Source organism: Octodon degus, unplaced genomic scaffold (genome assembly GCF_000260255.1).
Source record: "Octodon degus isolate 3935 unplaced genomic scaffold, OctDeg1.0 scaffold00128, whole genome shotgun sequence".
Taxonomy (NCBI): domain Eukaryota; kingdom Metazoa; phylum Chordata; class Mammalia; order Rodentia; family Octodontidae; genus Octodon; species Octodon degus.
The window spans coordinates 8,180,386-8,202,850 of NW_004524704.1; the positions used below are offsets into that span (position 1 = coordinate 8,180,386).

The following is a 22,465-nucleotide window of genomic DNA, read 5'->3' on the forward strand; positions in this document are numbered from 1 at the left end:
GCTTGCTAGCTCACTCTTATGGACTCCAGCAGCCACGGTAGGAGCTTTCTTATGTAAGGGTCCCTGTGTTGAGGAACTGACATCAACTTCTTCCATCAGCCAGTTAAAAGCTGAGGTTCTTAGTCCGACTGCCCACAGGAACCTGAATGCATCTACGACATGAACAGGGCTCATGGCAGATCCGTGCTCCTCATAGTGCCAGATGACTGCAGTCCTGGCTGACGCCTGGTGACAGCCTTGTGACAGAGCCTGCGTAAGAGGCTTAGCTGAGCCACACCTGGGTCCCTGGCCCACAGAAATGTGAACTAATGAGCAGCGTCACTCAAAGCCACTAGGGATTGGAGAAATTTGTTATTCAATAATAGGTAACAAATGCGTTCTCTTATTGTGCCATACCACTTACTTTAATTTCTGAAATTCTTCAACAAGGCTTGATTTCTGCCCTGGAGACATTCTTGCAAAAATGGTTCCATTCAGCAGAATCTAACAAGAAAAACAGGATTGTAATAAGATTACAGAAAAGAACTTCATAAACATAGAAGTTCCAAAAAATCATTTCTGGGCTCCAATTTCATATGGCGTTGGGTAGCATGTCATTAGACCTACTGTCAGCAAAGGAGAATAAGGGTTTAATGCTTAGCTATTGAGCTTTCTTTCACTTTAAGCCCTCCATCACAACTCTATTACCTTTTCCAGACCATTTTTCCAAGGTGAGGTAACCTCTAATTAATAATAATAAGTATAGAGGCCGGTGAGATAGCTCAGCAGACTAAAGTGCCTTAGGCAAGCACAGGGAGTGCATTTCGATCTGGGGGCACCACACGCAATGCCAGCCCCACCTAGGGGTGCACTGAGCCAGCCAGGGTCTGGGCATAGTGGCACATGCCTGTAATCCCAGCACTTGGGAGGCTAAAAACAGGAGGATCACTACAAGTCCAGTCTGTGTAGTGAGACCCTGTAGACCCTGTACTAAATGCATAAAAAAATAAAATAAAAACAAGATAGTGTTCTCAGCTGTGTCCCAATCAGCTATGCAAACTTCAGGCAAATGACTTAATCTCCCAAAGTCTCTTTTTCTGACCCCCACAATGAGAAGCTGCACTAAGAGCTCTCTCAAAGCTCTTAGGGTCCAGAAGGCATAGTCCTTGACTGATAAGGTGACAGTTTTTAAGGCGCCTCTGACAGATGGTTGCTTCTCTCAGCTTGCGCTCTATTTATCTCCTCCAAATTCACAGAACCACCCCATACAGCACTATTTTAAAACAGGACACAAGGAGGACAAGATAACAAATGGTTTTGAAAATAAACCAGGGGGCCTTTGCTTCCTCCTGCTGTAATTTATGAATCCAGGTGGGGAGCGGAATACAGCCCAGCCTGATATGAGCCGGTGGCTGTCAGAGAGAGAGAGAGAGAGAGAGAGAGAGAGAGAGAGAGAGAGAGAGAGAGAGAGAGAGAGGCTTACCCTCAAAACGGGCAGAGACTTAACTTGAGACTATTCTCTAGGTAGGAAGAAATGGAAAATAGAAGCTGAGATGAGACAAAATCATGCAAATTCTGAAGGCAAGGCCATGTGATAAGCACAGGACCAGAGACGTAGGCAGGACCAAGAGACTTATGCGAGAGTGGTGCCTTCCAGGGCCTTTATCCTCCAACTCAGGGCTCCCCAACCAGAAGCGCACTACACAGCTGGTGGTGAGAACAGGGCAGGTGAACAAGAGAAGGAAGCTTTAGCTGCACTCACAGCTGTTGCCACCCTCTCTTGTCAGATAAGCAGTGACATTAGATTCTCCCAGGAGCCCCAATCCTGTGAATGGTGCACCTAGAGGGATCTAGGTTGTGCACTCCTTATGCAAACCCACTGTAATAATAATAAAAATAATAATAATAATAATAATAGAAATAAAGCATGCACTATATACAATGCCCTTCAGTCATCCTGTAACTAATACTACCTGCCCTGTTGTAAAAAGAATTGTCATCCATGAAAACAGTCCCTGGTGCCAAAAAGGTAGAGAAGCACTGCTGTGACTCTAACACTGTTTCAGTGGTGGTCATTTTCATTATTCTCTTCTATTTTGCCTCACTAATGTCTTGAAGAGAACAACAAATGTTTTTGGAAGCAAGTACTTACTTTTGGAAGCAAGCTGCTGAAATGCTGAACTATCACTTGGTACGATTTCCCAGTCATTGCAAAATGGTAACAGCTCCCTCGCCCCCCATCAGGTAATGAGCTGCTTCCAACATTAATGTAGGTTTCCTGAAATCCAAAGGGCATTATGTCCACATTAGCTCCTCAAGAGTGTTTCTGCTTTGCCTGTTTTCTGAGGAAGGAAATGAATTCGAGTGGCATGGAAAGGGAGGAGCAGCAAACGCAAAATGTGTAGTTTGCCTGTGGAACATTGGTCCCTGAGAAGACACCCCAAATGTCCTCCACCCCCCCAAGCCAGGGGAACACGTGATACATAATACACAGCAATGACAACTCGGGAACTTTTCCTGAGAAATCAAACTTATGTTGTCAGCCTACTGCAAAGGATCAGCCCACTTAGTAATTCTGAGGGAGAAAGAAAGCATCCTTCCATCCCATCCTCCTTGCTGCACAGCCTTCTGTTTCCTCAGCTTTCTTCTGCTCATTTGTTCCACTTCTTTGCCATAAAGTAGGCAGAGTTCTTCATGGCTAGTGCCTAGCTTCTTTCAGCATAGGTGCCCTTCCTCGTGGTGCCAGTCACCCTTCATGCCCCGGGTCCTATTTCGCCAGCACCACTCCTCCCCTCCCATATCCTGCCTATCAGCTTTGCCCTTCGCTCTACCATAGCGATGCTTGGCTCTAAGCTGGGGAGTGCTTTAGTCAGCTTTCGTGTCTCTAGAAGGAAATACCCAACACTCAAAACTTAAAGGAGGAGCGGTTCCATTTGGCTCATGGTTTCAGGGGATTCAGTCCATTCCTGGTTGTTTCCAAGGCAGCAGTGTCACAGCACAGGGCCTTGGTGGAGCACGGCTGCCTGATTAGTGGCAGCCAGGAAGCACAGCCAAACAGGTCCAGAGAATAAGGGGCTAACAGCCAGATGCAGTATCCTCCATGACCCAAGAAAAACCCACAGCATGCTTTACTAATCCCTTTGGTGCAGACTTTTTTTTTTTTTTTTCAGAGCTGAGGATTGAACTCAGGCCCTTGCACTTGCCAGGGAAGCGCTTATTCCACTGAGCCATCTCCCTGGCCCCTATTAATCCCTTTGGAAGCACCCACAACAATCAAGTTGACCATTAAGCTTAACCATCAGAGAAAGGGAATGACTGATGGGAACCATGTCACTAGCAGATGATGGTTTTTCATGCACCATTCCTCAGAGGCCCTTACTTTTGTGTAGGATTCAAGTAGAAGATGGAGAACATTTTATTTGCTCGCAAAATTCACCTCAGTGAAAACAATGTACCTGGAAGAAACAAATCTGCTTTGCTGAATCTGGAGGCAAGGCGAAGTCTCACCTCCTCTTCTCATTGCAAAACAACTGACAAAAGACATGCTACAAAGGCAACGGCAGTGGTCCTTCTTGCTTGTATAGGAAGGTGGGAGGGGGGTGCAGTGGCCTGAGAAGAGCAGGAGGAAGAGGCTGAAAATGCTGCGGGGTTCTCCTGCTGACAGCCACATCTCCAGGAAAGCTGTTAAGCTCAGCACGGAGTAGTGAGCCTGGACTCTGCAAACATTAATGAAGGCCCTGAGCACTATGACACGTGGCACTCCAGGCAGTGTGCGCTGATGCAGAACAGGGTGGAATTCATGGGAAGTTAGCACCAGAAATCTGTTGACACTGTGCAGTGCCATTATACTTCAAAGCCTGGGCAATTGGGATTTGAATCAAACTAACCCACCTCTTCCCCAGGCATGGAAAGGGCCACTCCATGTAGCCATGAAGTCTTTGCTACACAAAGATGAACTCCGTATTTAATGATCTCCAAGGCAGGTAGGCTGGAAGTAAGCGGGCATTTCTGTAATTCATCACCTGGAGGCCCATCTCTTTGAAGTCACTCAAAAACAAAGATGCCACCTTCAGCGGTGGACGTCAGGCTGTCTCCTAGAAAAGAGCTGCTCAGTTGCCAGAAAAGCCTGTCAACTTCATGTCACAGGGACAGAGCAAACCGAATGCCCTTGGATTTGTGTGCAATCAAACAGACCTATATGTGGTTTCCATTCCACTGCTTATCAGTTTGCATTGTGGCAAGGTGACTTCTCTGAGTCTGTCTTCTCTTCTGTAAAATGAATCACCCACCCAACTGCTCAGGTTATAGTGAGGATCGGATGGGAACTATGGGAATACATCAGCGACTCTCAACCCTCATTGGATGTTGGAGTCTCCAAGGGAAGGGCTGGTGTGGACTTGCAGCCCATGCACTCTAATCCAAGTGGCACAGCCTGCACTAGGGAGCTTGAGGTCCTCTCTAGGGCAATTCTGAGTAGCAGGCAGGGCTGAGGAATGTGCTGGAGGTGCCTTGCAAACCGCACACTCTGGGCACATGGGAGGGATCACTGCTGTGATGACTAGCGGACACGTGGTACAGCGCCAGGACCATGGTCTCTCAGCCCAGGCTCAGGGAAGGGAACCCTAACGTTGCTCACCTCCTTCCTGGATCCAGTCTCCTGCTTCTCCACCAGCTGCCAAGTCACAGAAGCAGGAAAATTCTCTTCTGGTTCATTGGCTTCGATGGCAATCACCTGGCTGCCTCGGGGAACCATTTCAGAATTCTTTGCCACAGTAATAGCTGTTTGAAGATTGTCACCTACAAGGTAAAGAAAGCACTTGTTTTAAGTGCAAATCTCTTCAGAGCCAACCAGAACTGAGCTTCCTTCTCCACTTTTTCTTGGTGCTCTTTGGATGTGTCCATGGGCTCCTACTTTATTTTCTAAAAGCTTATCCTTCCTCCTTGTCCTCCCAAGACTGTCTGCACCTAGCGAAAAAATACAACTCTTTTCAAGATGGTCAGCATCAGGCCCCACCCATCATATATTTTCAAAGCAAGCACAAATGAATGAAGAAATGTCCAAGTAGTTTACAGGTGACTAACCCTGAGCCACAGTTCATCATGGTGAGTACACTGTCATAGCAGGAATCTATTCTCAGGACCTGGATTCCAGATAACCAGAGAAAAGAGCACTTAGGGAAAGGCCAGGCCACCCTTGCATTGACCACACCTGTCCCTTGTGCTCTGAAAGCTGACAGGTTTCACCCAGAGATTTTCCAGGGATTCTTCAAAATAGCACTTCTGTTCTCACTGTTCTACTCTCCCTGTGCACATTGTGGGTCAAAGGACAGGCATCAGACAGAGAAGGTATGATCCCTACCTCCATAGCTTCTGGACCTACACAGGTAACAGGGCCACAAGGTGAAAAACTCAACAGCAGACCATTTTCTTTCCACCTTGGTCACAAGAGCTCACTCAGGTCATACATCCTCGTGGGAAGGATTTGTTTCTTTGGAGATTTTTCTAGCTAGGATACAATGAACCTCTCAGACCTATGCAACAAAATTGTAGCTTTTGGATCTGATAGGGTCAGTCAAATCCCCTCAGGATTTATCCTGAGATCTTGTACCTCAGATTATAGATCCTTTGTCAGTGTCAGCCATCTGGATGAGTCACGGCCATTGCTTGGCCAATGTGATCTCTGTGAAAGCCTGAGAGAATGTTTTCTCTCCATATGTGACTCTCCTTAGGCACACTCAACATCATCGATCACTTTCCTCTTTGGCCCTATAATCTCCTTGATCAGAAAATTTGGGACACTACTGAGTTACATGACATTACAGTACAAGTTCTCATATGTCCTGGGTCTTAATTGACCTTGCTTTATCTTGGTCTTAACCAACCAGCAGAAAAGTATAAAAACGAAGTATAAGAAGTAAAGCCATGGTGTTATGTTGAGCTGCACGGAACTCAGGTCAACAATTTCTAACACTGCCAGTCAAGCGGAAGTCCCAATACTATTATGGACTACTGGACTCTTTTAGAATATTTTTCTGAGTTAACACACCTATAATATTCAAATGACTGAACTAAACAAAAAAGGGGATGCAGATGAATATCCATTTTGTATCTGTGTATTCAAAATGGTTAGGATAGATATATAATTACATTCTCTTAATGAATAGAGGGATTTGTTCTAATGATGTTTGTAAATAAGATATCATGTCTGCATCTTGTACAGAAAATAACCACTAGGAAGAATGTATGCAATGTGTTAATTATTGAAACTGTCCTACCAATTTGATTTGATACTGTCTCATTGCTATTTTTTTCTCAATAAAACTATGGGAAAAAAATGAACCTCTCAGAACTCAAGAAAAAACACACCTGTAATCATCACAGTCCTGATGCGGGCCTCGCTGAGTTCCTTTAAGACTGGCTTGGTTTCCTTTTTCAAACGATTCTCCATTATGAGAAGTCCCAAAAATGTTAAGTCTGACTCTGCGTCCTCCCTTTGGATTCAGGAGAAAATCAATATGAATAACCATGTACTCTTGACAGCTACCTTTCTGCTCAAATTTCTCTCTACATTTTATTAATACAATCCAGTACTTGCACATGTTAAATGAAAGAGAACCCCATTGCTTATAAGGAAAACCAATAGTCTGTCTCCACCAGACTCCTGTGAAGACAGATGCTATTGTTGCTAAGAAGACAGCTGCCTTTTCTTGTTTAAGCATTAACTCGGGCTTGCACTTTTTGAAACATGATTTAATATGTTAAAATTGTTTCCATAGCTCTGCTGTAGGAAGTGTAACAAGTACTAAGTAGTATTTCACTTTTGCTGTTAGGATCACATACATAATGTCACTAGTAGTAGAAAAATAAATGTTGCTTATTTATTCAGTTTCTCAATGGACAGAGGTACAATAAGCCACTTGAATCAGTTTCAAAGAAAAGTTTCAGCCTGTGTCTAGCAGACTTTCATAAGACTGAACTTCCCAGAGAAAACACTCCTCTTCACAAACACAGCTGCTTCATACCACTGGTTTGTGGCAGGGTGGGTATTTGTGAAGAACTGGTTTCAAAAACAGAGCCCATGAAGAATAAAAGTAGATCAAAGCTTTTTAAGAACACCTTGAGAATCAAACAAGAACTGCTACCACCTCCATCAAAGCAGATATTACTGCACTGGTATCACAAAACATGGTCCAATAGTTATGTGTATGTTGCTGCTTTTCCGTAGCAATGAAAATATTTTTAAAAGAAAGCTTGTTACTTATATACATTGACATACACACACACACACACACACACACACACACACACACACACACACATAGTGCCCAGGCAAAGAAATGTTGGACATCTATAATATTAGACATTATACAATATATGATTGAAAATATGGTGAATATTTAAATTATCTTATTAAAAATTATTACAATAAAGGACTCATTGCCATTAATCCTCCTCACTTCACAGACTTGTCCCATCATTCTTGCCACTTTCTGAAACATTTGGAAGTCTTCTGCAGGAGCGTCGTTAGCTGCACTGTCGTGGCTGGCTTGATGTCCCGAATCAATTCAACATGTTCAGTTTTCATGATCACTTTGACTTGCAGGAAGAACTAGAAATCACACAGTGCCAGGCCCAGTGAACAAGATCTGGACCAAGCGTAAGGGTTTTTGCCTGCTTTTCCACCGAGTGGCCCTTGGGAAAAGCATTAGAAGCTTTTTGATGACATCTCATAAAGACATTCACCAAAAAGGACTCCCAGAACTGCTTCAGAAAGAGGCAAGAATAATGAAATAAATGTTCTCAAAAGGAAGCGGAGTATTTGGAGGGCAATCAATAGCAATTTGTCTTACTTAGATACAATTTTTAATTTAAACTTTGACTATATATTTCAATTACACTTTATATTAAATCTTTTTTTTTTTTGTATCTTAAGGAAGGGTCTACAGGGTGTTCAGGGTCTCACTACTAGATTGCACTTGTAGTGATCTGCCTGTTTACAGCCTCCAGAGAGCTGAGATTACAAGCCTGTGCCACCATGCCCAGTCTCAATTGCAGTCTCAGTGCGCCCTGTGGGTGGGGCCGACATGGCAGAAACACTTTGGTGAGTGTTCAAATAATTAAATGTCAATCCTATCTTAGTGACAAAGAGACTGCTATAAAAGAAAACCCACTGTAACTTGGAGTTTTTAAAAGACTCTTCCCATCACTTAACTTTATTTTCTGTTATAAGTTGAACTACTGCTAACTAGAGCCAAAATAAAAACCAAAACTCTTCTCCCTGGCTCACTATGTGTTTTTGTTAGATTCACACAACATTTTATGTGTTTTAGCAGTGTGTTGATGTGTCGGTGGTAAGCAAGCACTGCACACATTGAATGCAGATGCCTTGACACACTTAAAAAAAAAAACATGCACAAGCCTAGGCAACTATCACGTCACCAAAATGATAAGTGTACCTGTCACCTCCACTCCCACTTGTGACTTTCTGCTCTGTCTTTAAATTGTGTTTTGTTTTGTTCTGCACCCAGAACCTGTGAGATCTACTCCCTTAACGAAATTTTAAGTGTGTGATACAATATCATTATCTATTAGCACTCCGTTGTACAAATCCCTAGAACTTACTCAGCTTACATAAATAAAACTTCATGCTCATTAAAGAACTTCCTGCTTCTCCCCCCCCCCTTCCCCTGGGTTGTCATCACACTTATTTCTAAGTGTGTGACAATTTAAGGAGCTTCATGTGGGGAGGTCTTGCGGTATTTGTCTTTCTGTGACTGCTATGTTTCACTTAGCGTGATGTGCTCCATATTTGTCCATGTTGTTTTGTGTGGCAGGATTTCTTTTTTCCTAAGGCTGAGTAACATTCCATTGCATGTGTACATTATGTTCTTGAAGCTATTCAACCACATACAGACATTTGGTCTGCTTGTGTCTTTTGGCTATTGTAAATAATGCCGTAAAGAGCGTGGGATTATAGACACCCCCTTGGAGATCCTGATTTCTGTTGGATGCATACCTAGAAGTGGAATTGTGGATAGCTAGATATTGTAAGTCACTCTAGTTTAAACTGTTTTAAGGCCCTCCACACTCTATTCCATCGGAGTTCCACCATTTAGCAGTTGTCTTGCAGTGTACATAGGTTTTCCAATACCCTCAGGCTTGTTACCTTGTTTTCTAGTACTCAGGATAGAACCTGTGGCTTTATGCATGACAGGCAAGTGTCCAAGCACTGAGCTGCATCCCCAGCCTCACTTTATAATTTTTATTTTAACCACCATCCTAGTAGGGGGTGAGATGATCTCACTGTAGTTTAGATTCACATATTAGTGACGTCTAGTGAAACAGGGTCCCTCCTTAAACACCTGTTAGCCATTTGTATGTCTTATTTGATGAAACAAATAAATAAAACAAAAACACATAGTGAGCCAGTACTTGGCCCATTTTTATCTATTTTTTTTTAGTGAATTGTGTTTCTTATACATTTTGGATATTAAAAGACAAATAGCTTGCAAATATTTCCTCCCATCCCATGGATTTCTGTTCAACATGGATAGTTTCCTTGGCTTTGAAGAGTTTCTTATATAATATCCTCAAACAGAAAATAAAAAGAGACCTTCATTTCACACTGCACACAAAAATTAACTAGAATTGGATTGATGACTTAAGCATAGGCCTCAAAAGCATGAAATTCAAGAAACCATAGGGGAAAGTGTTCTTGACCTTGGCCTTGAGGGCAGTTTGCAATGATTTCTTGACTATGACACTAAAAGCACAGGCAACAAAAGCAAAACATGAGCAGTGTTTCTATTTCTCCTTCACAGCTCTCCCGTCATGCACTGCTCCAGGAGCTCTGGCCTCTTGCTTCTCTACTGCACCCTCAGCCATGTAGTGTCCAGGGCTCTGTACCCAGCACCCCTGTGCCCTGCAGTGCCCCTCCTATGGGCCTGCATGCCTCTCTCTTATCTACTCAGATATGTGCCCAGAGTCACTTCTCAGTGGACTCCCTTTGTCAGCCCATGGCGAATGGCACTTTCTGGTTTTATAAAAACTCTCTTAACCTTTTGGATGTTGTCTCTGTAGGATCTTTAAGAACAAGCAATGGCATGACAGTTCATAGATTTATTTTATTCTCTATTTTCTCCAATTGGGATAGAATTTTTTTTTTGGGGGGGGGGACTGGCTCAGAATGCCTTCAGGGCATGTTTGGCTGGCTGGAGTTTTAGGGATTGAACCACAGCAACCTGAGCCTGACTGCTCTGTTGAAGCAGCCACTTAAAGAACTGAGCTAAGGGGCAGGCCCCCTGGGATAGAAAATTCTTCAGATGAGGGTTTTCACCTGATCATCTAATTCATACTAAAAGTTCATAAAAATTTGCAAAACCAATGAAAGGGAAAATCCTGATGAACTATTTCTTCTGCCATTCAGTTTTAGATGATATTGGCTTCCAAATTATCTCAAAGAAATGCTTATATTACTCTTCTTTGCTTTAAGTTCTTAATTTTGATTTTTAAAAATTTATTTATTTGGTAAAAGTTTCACTATGAAACTCATAATGATCCTCGTGTCAGAGCCTCCCCAGCACTGGTATTAGAGGCATGCACCACCATGCCTGGCTCCTGGGCCAGCACAGCATGCCCAGAGTTTGGGGCCAACACAGCACACGCTACCAAGGATCACTCAGGGCCTTGCACTTGCCAGGCCAGTGCTTTGACTGCTGAGCTATCTCCTCAACCTGATTTTCTTTCATTGAAGATCTCTTCTAAATTTAATTTGATTCCAATGCAAATCAAAACCCTATCTTTTTAACCTACTTTAAAATAGTCACTAAATGCTAAGACATTCCTGATAGTCCTTGGGAACAACCCGTGATGGTTAGAACCCATTTTATTATTTTGTTACATTTACAATGATGTCTATTTTACTAGTGGCTCTTAAATTAGAATCCAGCTGTGTTTGCGTTCAGCAGCTGGGCAACAGCTACACTCCATCACTAGCTACAAAAATCTTCTCTTCACACACAACCTTAACATTTGTTATTCAAATTTCTGTTTGAAAAAATTATAAAATCCTACACAGTATAGAGCTTTATGTTTGCTCAAGAACAGCTAGCACCTGGAATGTTAAATCTGAGGATGTCATTCACATATTACAAAACGAGCTTTGAGATGTATTTCAAATATTAAAATGTCATGGCTGAAGTTACCTAAGAGATCATCCAGCTCAACATTTTGTAGATGGTGAAACAGACACAGAGTCAGGAAGGGGCAATGTTTATTATTATTCTAGGGAGACTTGCAGTGCAAGTCGTAATTTTAAAACAAGGATATCAGTGTATCACATGAAGGTGTCAATTATATATAAATGAGAATCTATCAGGAACATACGTTAAATACTCAAACATGAGTAATCCCTCAGATTATCAGCTATTCAATTTCTCACAGTATTTCTCTACTTCTTTGTCACAGCTCATTCGAAAAATAACTTTTCAAGACACTAGAATATTGATAGACAAGAATGGTGCATAGATTATTCTATAATGAGAACTGTTTGTCCACTTAGTGTAGTTAAGAGTATTGAATTTTATTTCTTATAAAGAATCAATTTGTATTTATTACCTCTGCAGTCCTCAGGGAGGTATACTATTGAGTCCCCCCAAAAATTGACTGTTTCTGGCAGAATGAGAGCGGAGACTAAGGTGGGCATGATGTGGTGTGGAGCAGAGATAACACGCCCGTATTCAGGTATCTGACATCCCAACTGTCATCTTTGCTCTGCCCCCCATAGGCATTGAGGCCAGCAAGTATGCTTCAGTCTCCCCTACAATTGCCCATCTCTGTGTCAGAGCATTGGCCAAGGCAGGTTCCCCATCTCCCATGCTCGCTGGTGATGTGAGCCTCCATCTCCGGGGTTCATTCTCCTGCCGTCCCACAGAGCCAACCCTGGTCCCGATTTCTGACTCCTTACCTTGCAAAATGCTCCAATTCTGAAAGTTTCTTCATGCTCAGGACCTTCTGGGCAAGGGCAATAACACGGAATCCTTGTATTGTATAATTCTTTAGCACCTCTGGGAAATTCTTGGGCACTACCAGGAGAGACAGAAGAGGCAAGTGTACGTTCATGTTGAAGGTTGTGTAACTCCGCAGCAAGACTCCAGGATGCTGCCTCTGGGCTTTGTTCTGACTTGTACTACATAAAACTGCTTTAATAGAAAATGTGCAGACAAAGACCACAAACAGCTTCATCAGTGTGTTCTGATAATTCCCTAATAAATGGGATCGTGATATGAGCACATACACAAGAGATTATCTCTCTTTCTACTTCATGAGGATATAGGAAGAGGATTGCTATCTGTAAGCCAGTCAGACAGCTCTCTCCAGGAACCACCTTAACCAGCACTTTGCTCTTGGACAGCCTAGATTCTTAACCAGAACTACATGCAGTAAAAATGTTTGAGCTACACACTCTAGTGTTCTGTTACAGTGTCCCAAGATGACCCAGACAATGTGAACATGAGGCATACTTTGTCCAGTAAGTTTAAAGTACAGCCTTATGACTCTGCACAAAATAAGAGAAAGAGTCCAGCTTCCAGATCAGGGGCTGGGAAACAATGGTGCAGAGCCAAACCTGCGCCACTGCTTGATATTGTAAAGAAAACTGCTTTGAAATGCAGCTGTGCCCACTTGTTTGTTTATTGTCTATAGCTGCTGCAGTGCTACAGTGTTAGGGTTGAGTAGTTGATACAGGTACCAGTGACCAGCAAGGCTTTACACACAAAAGTTTGCCACCTCCAGCTTTAGGCAAAAGAGGTGTGTTCTGTAAATATGTATTTACATATTTAAAATGTGTCTTTGGGGTATTAGATGAACATGCAGCACAGTGGGAGGTATAGTGGTCTAAATGACAAAATAATCTCTGGCCTTCACTCCCACATAGATTTCTGACCCTGGCTAAGGTACCTGTTTCTCAACCATCCAATGGGAGTGCTTCGGATCCCTGCGTCTCCATTTATCTCAAGCTTTCCGTAATGCTAAACTGGTCCTGAGCTATAATTGCAAGGGAACCCTTAGGGTACCACCGCAGATGGTGTTTGCAGGTGTGAAATCAGTGGTTAGGGCAGCAGGAAGAATTGGAAGGGCCATGATAAGGGTAAAAAGTGACGGGTGACAGACTCAGCCCTTGCTGACACAACAGAGGCGGAAGATGCTCATTGTATGATTGAAAACAGAGCAAAACAAAGCTGAGTATGGGCTGCAATCTGTGGAGGCCAAAGTTAGTGGAGACTTTGTGGAAGTTTGTAGAAGGCCAAATTCAGAAAATACAGGGCACTTCTAAAGTTAAAAGAAAAATAGAAGACTCCAGACAGCGAATTGCGACCAATCATTTGGAAAATCTAGAACTGCACACACGCATTGATGGCAATCAGCAATCATGGGAGAACACAGATGAAAAGCAGGAGGGAAAAAGAATGCCAAATTTATCCAAATGAACTCATTTGATCCAGTACTATTCTTCTTAATCTGGCTGCTGCTTACAAAATGCATGTATTTAGAAGATTGAGAAATAAAACAAATTGTCTCCAAGTCTGGGCCAGAAAGAGAAAGTTGCTGTGACAACAATCCATTACCTTTCTCTAATTTCATTTAATGTTCTCTAATCACTATTTTCCCTTAGAGCTCTCCTCACTGTCTGTATAAGTCCTAGAAAGCAGAGTCAGTGCTGCCTCCCAGCTCTGCTGGAGGTGACAGAGCACCCCAGGTGACAGTGGCACTCCAGACCTCACCCATGGGTCTACCATCTCTGAAGGCTCCCCGTTCTCCTCTCCCTGGTCCTATGACCTTGTGTCACCCCCAACCTGGATCTTCATGTTTCACTCCCATCTCCCTTCCTGCCACCCAGTTGTGCAGTGTTCTTACAGCTTTTGCTTTCTGCCCCTGAGCATCAATAACATCCCCTTACATCACAAGGTCTTCTAGGCCTGCTCTCCCCTGCCAGGAAGGACTCAGTCCATATTCATTTATTGCAAAGCTTTTTGTATTTGCTTGTCTTTTTTTTTTCTTTTTCTCTTCCCTCTTTCCTATGGTATTAATGCTCATTTTTCATGTTTGGCCATTGAAAAGATTTAGCTTCCTGAAAGAGAAAAGAGTTGATACCTGTTTCGGATATGCAGAACCTGGCCACCATCTCAGGGGCACCCTTCATGTAGACATGCGCATAGTCCTGCCCGGCCAGCTGGGCAATCACAGACATCCTCTGCAGACTTGAGGAAAATGGAAACTGGCGCAGAACAAAGATGGCTGCCACAGGACTCTGCAAAGGCATCAACAAAGTAGAGCTAGAAATCACCCAAATGCCACTTAGGCACTAAACAATGGGGTCACTCTGCGGTTAGTCCAGCAATATCAGGCAGTGGCATACTTGCCATAATGCCAAGGTACTTGTGGTTGCATCTAAGGAGACTTCTGGTGTGAGAGTCCCCTCCTTTCCTAATGCCTGCCAAGCCAAGCTTACTTCCTCCGTGACACTTCTCTCTCCCACTTTGCTCTTGCTTGCACTTATCTGCACCTGTATTGATTTTTCTAGCAGGATAAGTGCTCCTCTACCATGAACCCAACAGTATGTCTTGTTCTGAAATCTAGCACAGTATGCTAGCATCTGTAAGTACTCCACGAACACTTAGGAAATAAACTAATGGATGAATTTGGGACTGAAGGAACCACCAAACCCAGTATGGGATGTGTTAGGGTAAAGCTAGATAATAGGAATATGAAAATATGTGAAGGAAAAGTTTCACAAGTTTTAAGGAAAAAAGAAATACATGATTTTAAAAATGCAAATCATACCGAACTGGCTTTTGGTCCTGGTTTTATGACTGTGCTTGAACCAGACATTCCAAACTTGCAGGAGTCCTCTTCCACTTTCTGTTGTAAAATGAAAACATTGAGAATATTTCTTGGGAAAAAAGAGTAAGGAGGAAATCTTTGAGCCCTGTTTATATATTTATCTTCCAAGATGATTATCTTTAAATGTAGTTACTGTCAAATTTCTGTTGTATTGCTTTATTGAAAGGACCTTATTGTAGAAGGCCAAAACCCCAGAAATGCTGCAATTCTATTTTAAGTAGTAACTAATGAGAATAGTGCTTGCTCTAGGTCCACTGCTCTTGTTAAATGGGTATGTCTAATAATTGCAGGAAGGATTATGTGGAAACTATTTTCCAATATTGTGGAGCGCAGTAGTTCTTGGATGAGTTAGAACTGTGACTTAAGATAAACCATGAAACTATTTCCTTAAGCCGTATCCATGCTACTAGCCTAATTTAGTTAGCTAGAGAGTTAGCAAGTTCGCTGCTGGCAAAGTAGAAAGCACATTTGAAAAAGGTCTGTATTGTTCAAGTGTTTCAAGAGCAGAAGTCAATACTGTTGAGAAACTACTATTAATCAATATTAAACTCTGGAAAGCAATCCAATATAAACTGGAGAACCATAAAACACGTGAAAGTATTGAGCCATGCCCTATCACAGGTTTAAACTTGGAGACTTCCATTGATTCCTGAGATCTCTATCTGTTCTTAAATAAATATTCTTACAGCATTCTAGAGCTAAAATTCTTGAGTCTATAATGAAGCTGACCCTCCCATTTATGGTTAATGGAAGGTTCCTAACTAAATAAAATATATTTAACTCAAGGCTAACTCAGCTTCATACTGAATGAGAAATCTTGCATCGCTATGCTTTGTTTATTTATTTATTTATATTTGTGTGTGTGTGTGTGTGTATGTGTGTGTGTGTGTGGCCAGCTCAGCCCACCAGGGGGCGGGGCTGGCTGGCTTGTGGTGCTGGGGGATCGAACCATGGTCCCTGTGCTTTGCTTAGCTTAGCTTGTTCTAAGTAGGTGCTTTAGACCACTGAGCCATCTCACCAGCCTGCTATGCTTTGTTTGAGGGGCAGATACAACTGCCCTGGCAGTCCTTACAGAGCTAATGACATTTACATTTCCAACAAGACCCTAACTTGAACTAGAATACACCCCATCCCTAAAATAATTTGTTTCCATCTTATAAAACTGAGTTAAAATGCTCTCTTGTATTTTATATATTACTGAGAGTGAGTTTAGAATTTAGGCAGGGGAATGGGGGGCATGGAACATAATCTGTTAACTAATTAATGAATCCTCGCTACTTGTTCCAAATTTCATAATCCCTTCAGGCTCATTGTCACAGTGTTCACCTGAATCCATAAACAAAGCATTATTATCCCAAATGTGCAGAAAAGGTGACAGTCACTCGGCCACAGAGGGGTGCAGGGCAAGGAGCCTACCCATTTGTCATAGAAGCCAGAACCTGCAGGGCCAATTTATACAATTCAACTGTCACTCACGCTCAGAAAATGGACCAAGGTGAAACCGGATCCTTCCATTACCCTATGTTGTCTAATAAAGTGACTACCAGCTGCTGTGACTGTCTAAATTTAAATTTACCAACACTAACTAAAATTAACAATGCAGTTCTCTAGTTGCATCACTGCATTTCAAGTACTGGATTACCACAGACGGCGCTGCTTTAGATTATCATTTCTCCAAGAGCACTTGCAGAAACTGTGAACCAAGTTATGGCATGTTATCAAGATTTGGGGGGGCCGCGGGGCCAGTGAGATAGCTCAATGGACTAAGCTCCCGCTTTGGCAAATGCAGGGACCATGGTTCAATCCCTGGTCCACCATGCTGCTCCGGACCTGCCCCCAGGGTGCACTGGGCCTGCAAGAGTCCGGGCACGGTAGCACATGCCTGCAATCCCAGCACTGGGGAGGCTGAAAACAGAAGGATCAGTATAAGTCTGAGCTGCATAGGAAGACCCTGTACCAAATACATAAATTAAAAAAGAAAAAGATTTTGGAGGTCAAATAGATTTAGTAAATGTTGTATCTTATATTCTATCTTGAATACCCATAGAATAGGTAAGAAATTCTACAGTCAAAATAACCGATTTAGCTTTTCTTAAATAGATTCTAATTTTAGTTTATTGTTGAACCCTATTTGATGTTATACTCCTTCATTGAGTTCTTTGGAGCAGAGGTTGGAAAATTCTGGTAGGATCAAACTAGAGAATTCATGTGGAAAAGATTTCTACTTTTATAATGAATGTTCTCTGGATTTTTAACTGAAGTTGGAAAGTCTTCAGGAATCCCTGTCAGGATTCTTGATTTTTTGTTCAACTGAACAAGCTATGAACTTACCCAGGCAGTGCCTTCAAACATCTTGAGGTCCAGAGGGTCCCCCTGGATGGTCCCATCAAGAAGGATCAGAGAGTGGCAACTGGCCATGGCCGCACACAGGGGGCTCCATGGCAGAGCCCTGCCTGAACCAAAACTGTGGCCTTCCTGGAAACTGGTAGAAAAGATAATTAAGAAGCTAACGTCTTCCACAAAATCACTTGCACACTCCACCCCTTAAGTCTTACTAATGAAGAGCCCCAGCCTCCTAACTCTTCCAGTCAAGCCCTTCAGTGGCTCCCCACTTTCTGCATGATGACATCCAGCCTCGAGCCTGGTAATCGGGCCCCATCTGCTCCAGTCTGACCTCAGCCACAGCGGCTACCTTCCGCTGATGTCCTTTTCACTCGCGATTCTAGAGCCAAATTAAATTTATTGCTATTTCTGCTCTTGTTCCTTTCTGTTCCCTGAGTTTCCTTGTTCTTCTGCCTGCGGAATGATCTTCAGACCCCCTTTCCTTGAGCTGGGTACGTATTTCTTTCTTGGCAGAGGATGCCACTGGTAAGATATATAACTAACATCAGAAGGTTTGGATATAACTGCAAGGACTTCTCAGTGATGCTAGCGAACTCTGTAGTCCTGGCTCTAAAACAACATACCCCCTAAGCGAGCAGTGCCAAGGTTCAGGGGTAGTATGAGAGGTGGAAGAAAGCCCACCTGGTGGTTCTAGGCAAGAACAACCGTGCACGGGCTCTCCAGTGTTTCTCACTACTCAACCTTTTGGGGTTTGATTCCATTTCTGGAAGCTGCCAACCAGACATACTGCCTACACAGCCTGTTTTCCTCTTTGCCAGTACACAATGTTATGGCTTGCCTTGCTCTTTTTCTACCCTACAGCCAAATAGTGACTATGTTTAGCTCTTTCTACACCCCCAGAAGTGTCAGAATACTAGGGGTATGGGAGAAAGACACAGAGACAGTAACTGCAAACTTCCTGTCCCCTTGCACGTCTCTGGCCTGCAGAGGTCCTGTCTGTTTGCATAAATGCCTTGGCAGGACATCGGAACCACCAAGAGCAGGACAAATGAGCAGAGTTCCTTGACTCCAACCCACCACGTCTGACCTCTGCTGTGCTTTATGCTAGCCCTACCTCTGGCCGGCCCCCATCTCTATGACTCCTTCTCTGATTGACAGCTGCCTCCCACTGGAGGCCCTCATCACACAGACCGGAAATCTTAGGCTGAGCTCAGAGTTCTCTACTGGTATGGGTCCTCCCGTCCCCCACTCTGGGTCAACTCCTGTCCCTAGCCCCAGCCTTCAGACCACATCTATAAAATTTCTACATACACCTCCTTCAAAAGCTATCTAAAGTATCATCCTTTTTAGGTGGTTTTTATTGATTCACCAACTTACCTTTTTTTTATTTTTTTAAAGAAAACAAAATAGTAAAAAAAAAAATTAGAAATGATACAAAATTTCATACCTCATTATTATACTTTTCTGCTGGATGGTTAAGACCAAGATAAAGCAAGACGTATATAATAAGAAATGTAACATTTGTATCTGATAAGGTCAGTCAAATCCTCTCAGGATTTAGCCTGAAACCCTGTACCACAGTTTGTAGATCCTTTGTCAGTGTCAGCCATGTGGATGTGCATGCCACCATACCCAGTCTCCATTGTCATCTCAGTGTGCCCTGGGGGCCAGCATGGCAGTCTTTAATTAAGCATGGTCTTGATTTCACTCCTTGCTTCTCTGTTTTACTCACTTGGCTCCTAAATTATCCCTCTCATTTGATTTCATTTTTTATGTGGAGGCCGAGGACCTGCTTTTCCTACCTGATTCCAAATGGCCATTGCTTGACCAATTTGCTCTCTGTTAAAGCCTGAGAGAATGTTTTCTCTCCATGTGGCTCTCCTTAGGCCCACTCTACATCATCGATCACTTACTTCTGTGGCCCCATAATCTCCTTGATCAGCAAATTTGGGACATTGCTGAGTTACAGGATGTTACAGTACAGGTTCTCTTATGTCCTGAGTCCTCACTGACCTTGAAAGGCTAGGACCAAAATGTTGGCTGTCCTTGCAGCCCTTCTTTTTCTCTAATTTTTGGTCTGAAAACTTAAGTTGTTAACCCTCCAGAAGAGAAACTTAACGATATTATTACCCTATAACATAGACAGTTGAGCTTAACCTCAATATCTGTCTGAATATCAAACATCTTAGACACAGCATGGAACAGGTATTTTCCATCAAGTATTGATATGTTAAACTTTAAATCCCTACAGAATGTGAAGAAAAAAAGAATAAATAAATATTTTTAAAAATTGGAATAAACAATTACATATCTTACATACAAATTTAGAAATCTAACCATATACAAAAATTCATTAAAAAGTAATAGGAATTCAACAATGGTTCTATCATTCAAATTAGTTGTTTAGGCTACTTCATATAAACATGCAAAAGTGGTTAAATTTTTTTAAAAACTTATAAGAAATTAAAAAGAAAAAAAAATTAAGCACTAACTGTACCTTTCAAAAGACCAGCAGAAATTGGCAGCACAATCATCCAAATTGTACTGCATATGTATACATAAATATATCTTTCTCATTTCTTTCTTTTGTCCTTTTTATCATCCCAGTTTTTCCTGCCCATTGAACAAATTCCTTGCCTTTCACAGTATCTGTTGTACCTTTCAGATTTTATTTATTCTTTCAGGTTCTCCATACTAGTGAGACAATACAATGTTTTCACAGGTGAGTCTGATTTATTTCATTTACCAATGCAGTCTCTAATTGCATCCATTAAGTTTCAAAATGAATTTTTGCTTTTCTCACCTTGTTATTATAAAAATCAAGGATGTGTTATATAACAACCAATAATTTTGCTTCTCCATTCCAATTTCTGTGTCTTAGTAGTAAGTTCTACAGCCTACTTTGCATTGAAGGTGAGTCTTTCGGTCCATTTTCTTCCTTAGATCAAGCTCTGTGGAGGAGGGGACGGGCTCATCTCTCCTGGATCTGCCCTACCCAGCTGCCTGCATGAGCCACCCAGGAAGCCTTGGCAGTCTTTTTTTTTTTTTTTCTGTATTTTAGGGAAGGGTCTACAGGGTGTTCAGGGTCTCACTACTAGATCAGACTCATAGTGATCTGCCTGTTTACAGCCTCCCAAGAGCTGGAATTACAGGTGCATGCCACCATACCCAGTCTCCGTTGTCATCTCAGTGTGCCCTGGGGGCCAGCATGGCAGTCTTTAATTAAGCATGGTCTTGATTTCACTCCTTGCTTCTCTGTTTTACTCACTTGGCTCCTTAATTATCCATCTCATTTGATTTCATTTTTTATGTGGAGGCCAAGGACCTGCTTTTCCTACCTGATTCCAAATGCAGGACACATTTCATCAAGCAAGTTAGGATAATCGGAAACTGAGTATATATATTGAATATATATATATATATATATATATATATATATATATATATTGTTTTTTTCTGATGTGACTCACACCCTTCAACTCCAGAAGGAAAGCTTTGAATATTGTTAAGGCAACCACATTGCTGCACATTCCATCCTCCCTTATGGGACTTACCAGTTCTCAGCAGTAGGGACTGTCCCCCAGAGGTCAAGCCCATCTTCTGTCAAAGTGCCTGTCTGGATAAACGAAATACCGTTAACATAAGATTTCAGGCTGCTAATATTGTTCTATTGAGATAAAATCCAAACTTCTAAGAAATCGCTGTAGATCCAATTGTCAAAATCTATTTGTAAGCATAGAATTTTTTTTCACTTATGTATTTGGTACAGGGTCTCACTACACAGCTCAGACTTGTAGTGATCCTTATGTTTTCAGCCTCCCCAGCGCTGGGATTACAGGTGTGTACCACCATATCCGTAATTTGTTATGGGCTCAGCGTACCCCAGGGGAAGCATAGAATTTTAAATCTGGTCATATGTCATTCTCTAAAGACTGTGTTGAACATCACATGACTCGATACTGGGTGGCAGCAAAATGCAAGTGCCCTTCGTTGATTTTGTTTACTACTGTCTATTGCTCCTGTTTGTGACAAAGCTAAATGGAAATTCAACAAGGACCAACTCAAGTATGACTCTTCAGTGGGCACCTACAGTCTGCCCAAAGCAGAGTTCAGCAATTATTTTTCTTTCTAAGATTGTTTAGTTCACAGTTTGCCATCTGGTTCATCACAATTTTCTAAAAATATGAGTGATGTGGTGATCTTCCAGATTGATAATGAAATGTTAATAAAGGGCTTTCAGGTTATAGAGAAAACTAAGTGCTAATAACAAATATTAATTAAAACCTATGAATGGTTTTTATTGTCAGATCCAGAGGAAGGTGGTCAGAAGATCTGATATGCTGCATTATGCAGAAGTATTTGTCAGACAGGGTAACTGAGAACGTGAAATGAAACTGACTACTATGGAATGCTTTTAATTTCCTCACTGCTTCTGGACCATTCGTTACTTGTGAGTGAGGCTTCTACTCTGGCACGCAAACAGCACAAAGCCAGCTCACCACCCAGAGTGGGCCAAGTTGGTGGTGCAGAGCTCTCCCAAGCACCACAGAGCCTCTGACAGAAGCTTGTAGTTCATCTCTGTCCAAGAGGCTGAATTTTCTAGCTTCCTGGAAAGTGGCGTCTACCGTTACAGCACAGCACACCTGTGCAGTGGTTCTCAGTGTGATGCCTACAGAGCCTTTCTTTCTTATGCGTGAGCAGAGACAGGCTGGAGGGTAGGGGACAGCAGACCGATAGGCAGGGCCAGCATCCAGGCTGTCTGTAGTCTCCCTCCACAAGCCGCAGCACCTGAATTCTGTGTTGCACATAGAAAGACACTGCCCACTCTGGGCTTCCACATTCAGCAATTAAGGAACCCTTGTGTGATGAATTCATCTGGACTTCATAAAGAAAAGAGCTGCCATGCTTCTACCAGTTATTCCCTGACCAATAATATTTTTTAAATTTTATTCATTTTAATGAGAAGAAAAGATAAAATAGCCAAGGAACAGTTTCAAAACAGGTTAGTAGGACAGTTACAATAATTAATCCATTACATATTGTTAAGCATCTCCTCTGGATGTTTAACAACTAAAGTTTGCACACCAAAAATTAGACAGATAGATGGGCTAAAAAGCCAATATTTTGGCGCTAGCCCTTCAAGGTCAGTGAGAACTCAGGACATTGGAGAAGCTCTGCTGTGACATCCTTTAACTAAGAGGTGTCCTAAATTTTCTGATCAAGGAGATTATGAGGCCAAAGA

The 22,465-nt window shown here is 42.3% G+C and overlaps 1 protein-coding gene across 1 annotated transcript in view; it reads right to left on the bottom strand.

The window, feature by feature from the left end:
- Atp13a5 (ATPase 13A5) overlaps window positions 1-22,465 on the bottom strand; it is a gene marked incomplete at its 5' end in the record, with an annotated part of 87,742 nt that overhangs the window by 50,315 nt on the left and 14,962 nt on the right. Inside the window, 9 exons of the mRNA XM_004640930.2 lie at window positions 404-483; window positions 2,132-2,257; window positions 4,616-4,776; window positions 6,346-6,470; window positions 11,945-12,062; window positions 14,131-14,287; window positions 14,821-14,898; window positions 17,212-17,362; window positions 20,778-20,839. Of these exons, the coding sequence (XP_004640987.2) occupies window positions 404-483; window positions 2,132-2,257; window positions 4,616-4,776; window positions 6,346-6,470; window positions 11,945-12,062; window positions 14,131-14,287; window positions 14,821-14,898; window positions 17,212-17,362; window positions 20,778-20,839 (1,058 nt within the window). The remainder of the gene's footprint in view (window positions 1-403; window positions 484-2,131; window positions 2,258-4,615; window positions 4,777-6,345; window positions 6,471-11,944; window positions 12,063-14,130; window positions 14,288-14,820; window positions 14,899-17,211; window positions 17,363-20,777; window positions 20,840-22,465) is intronic.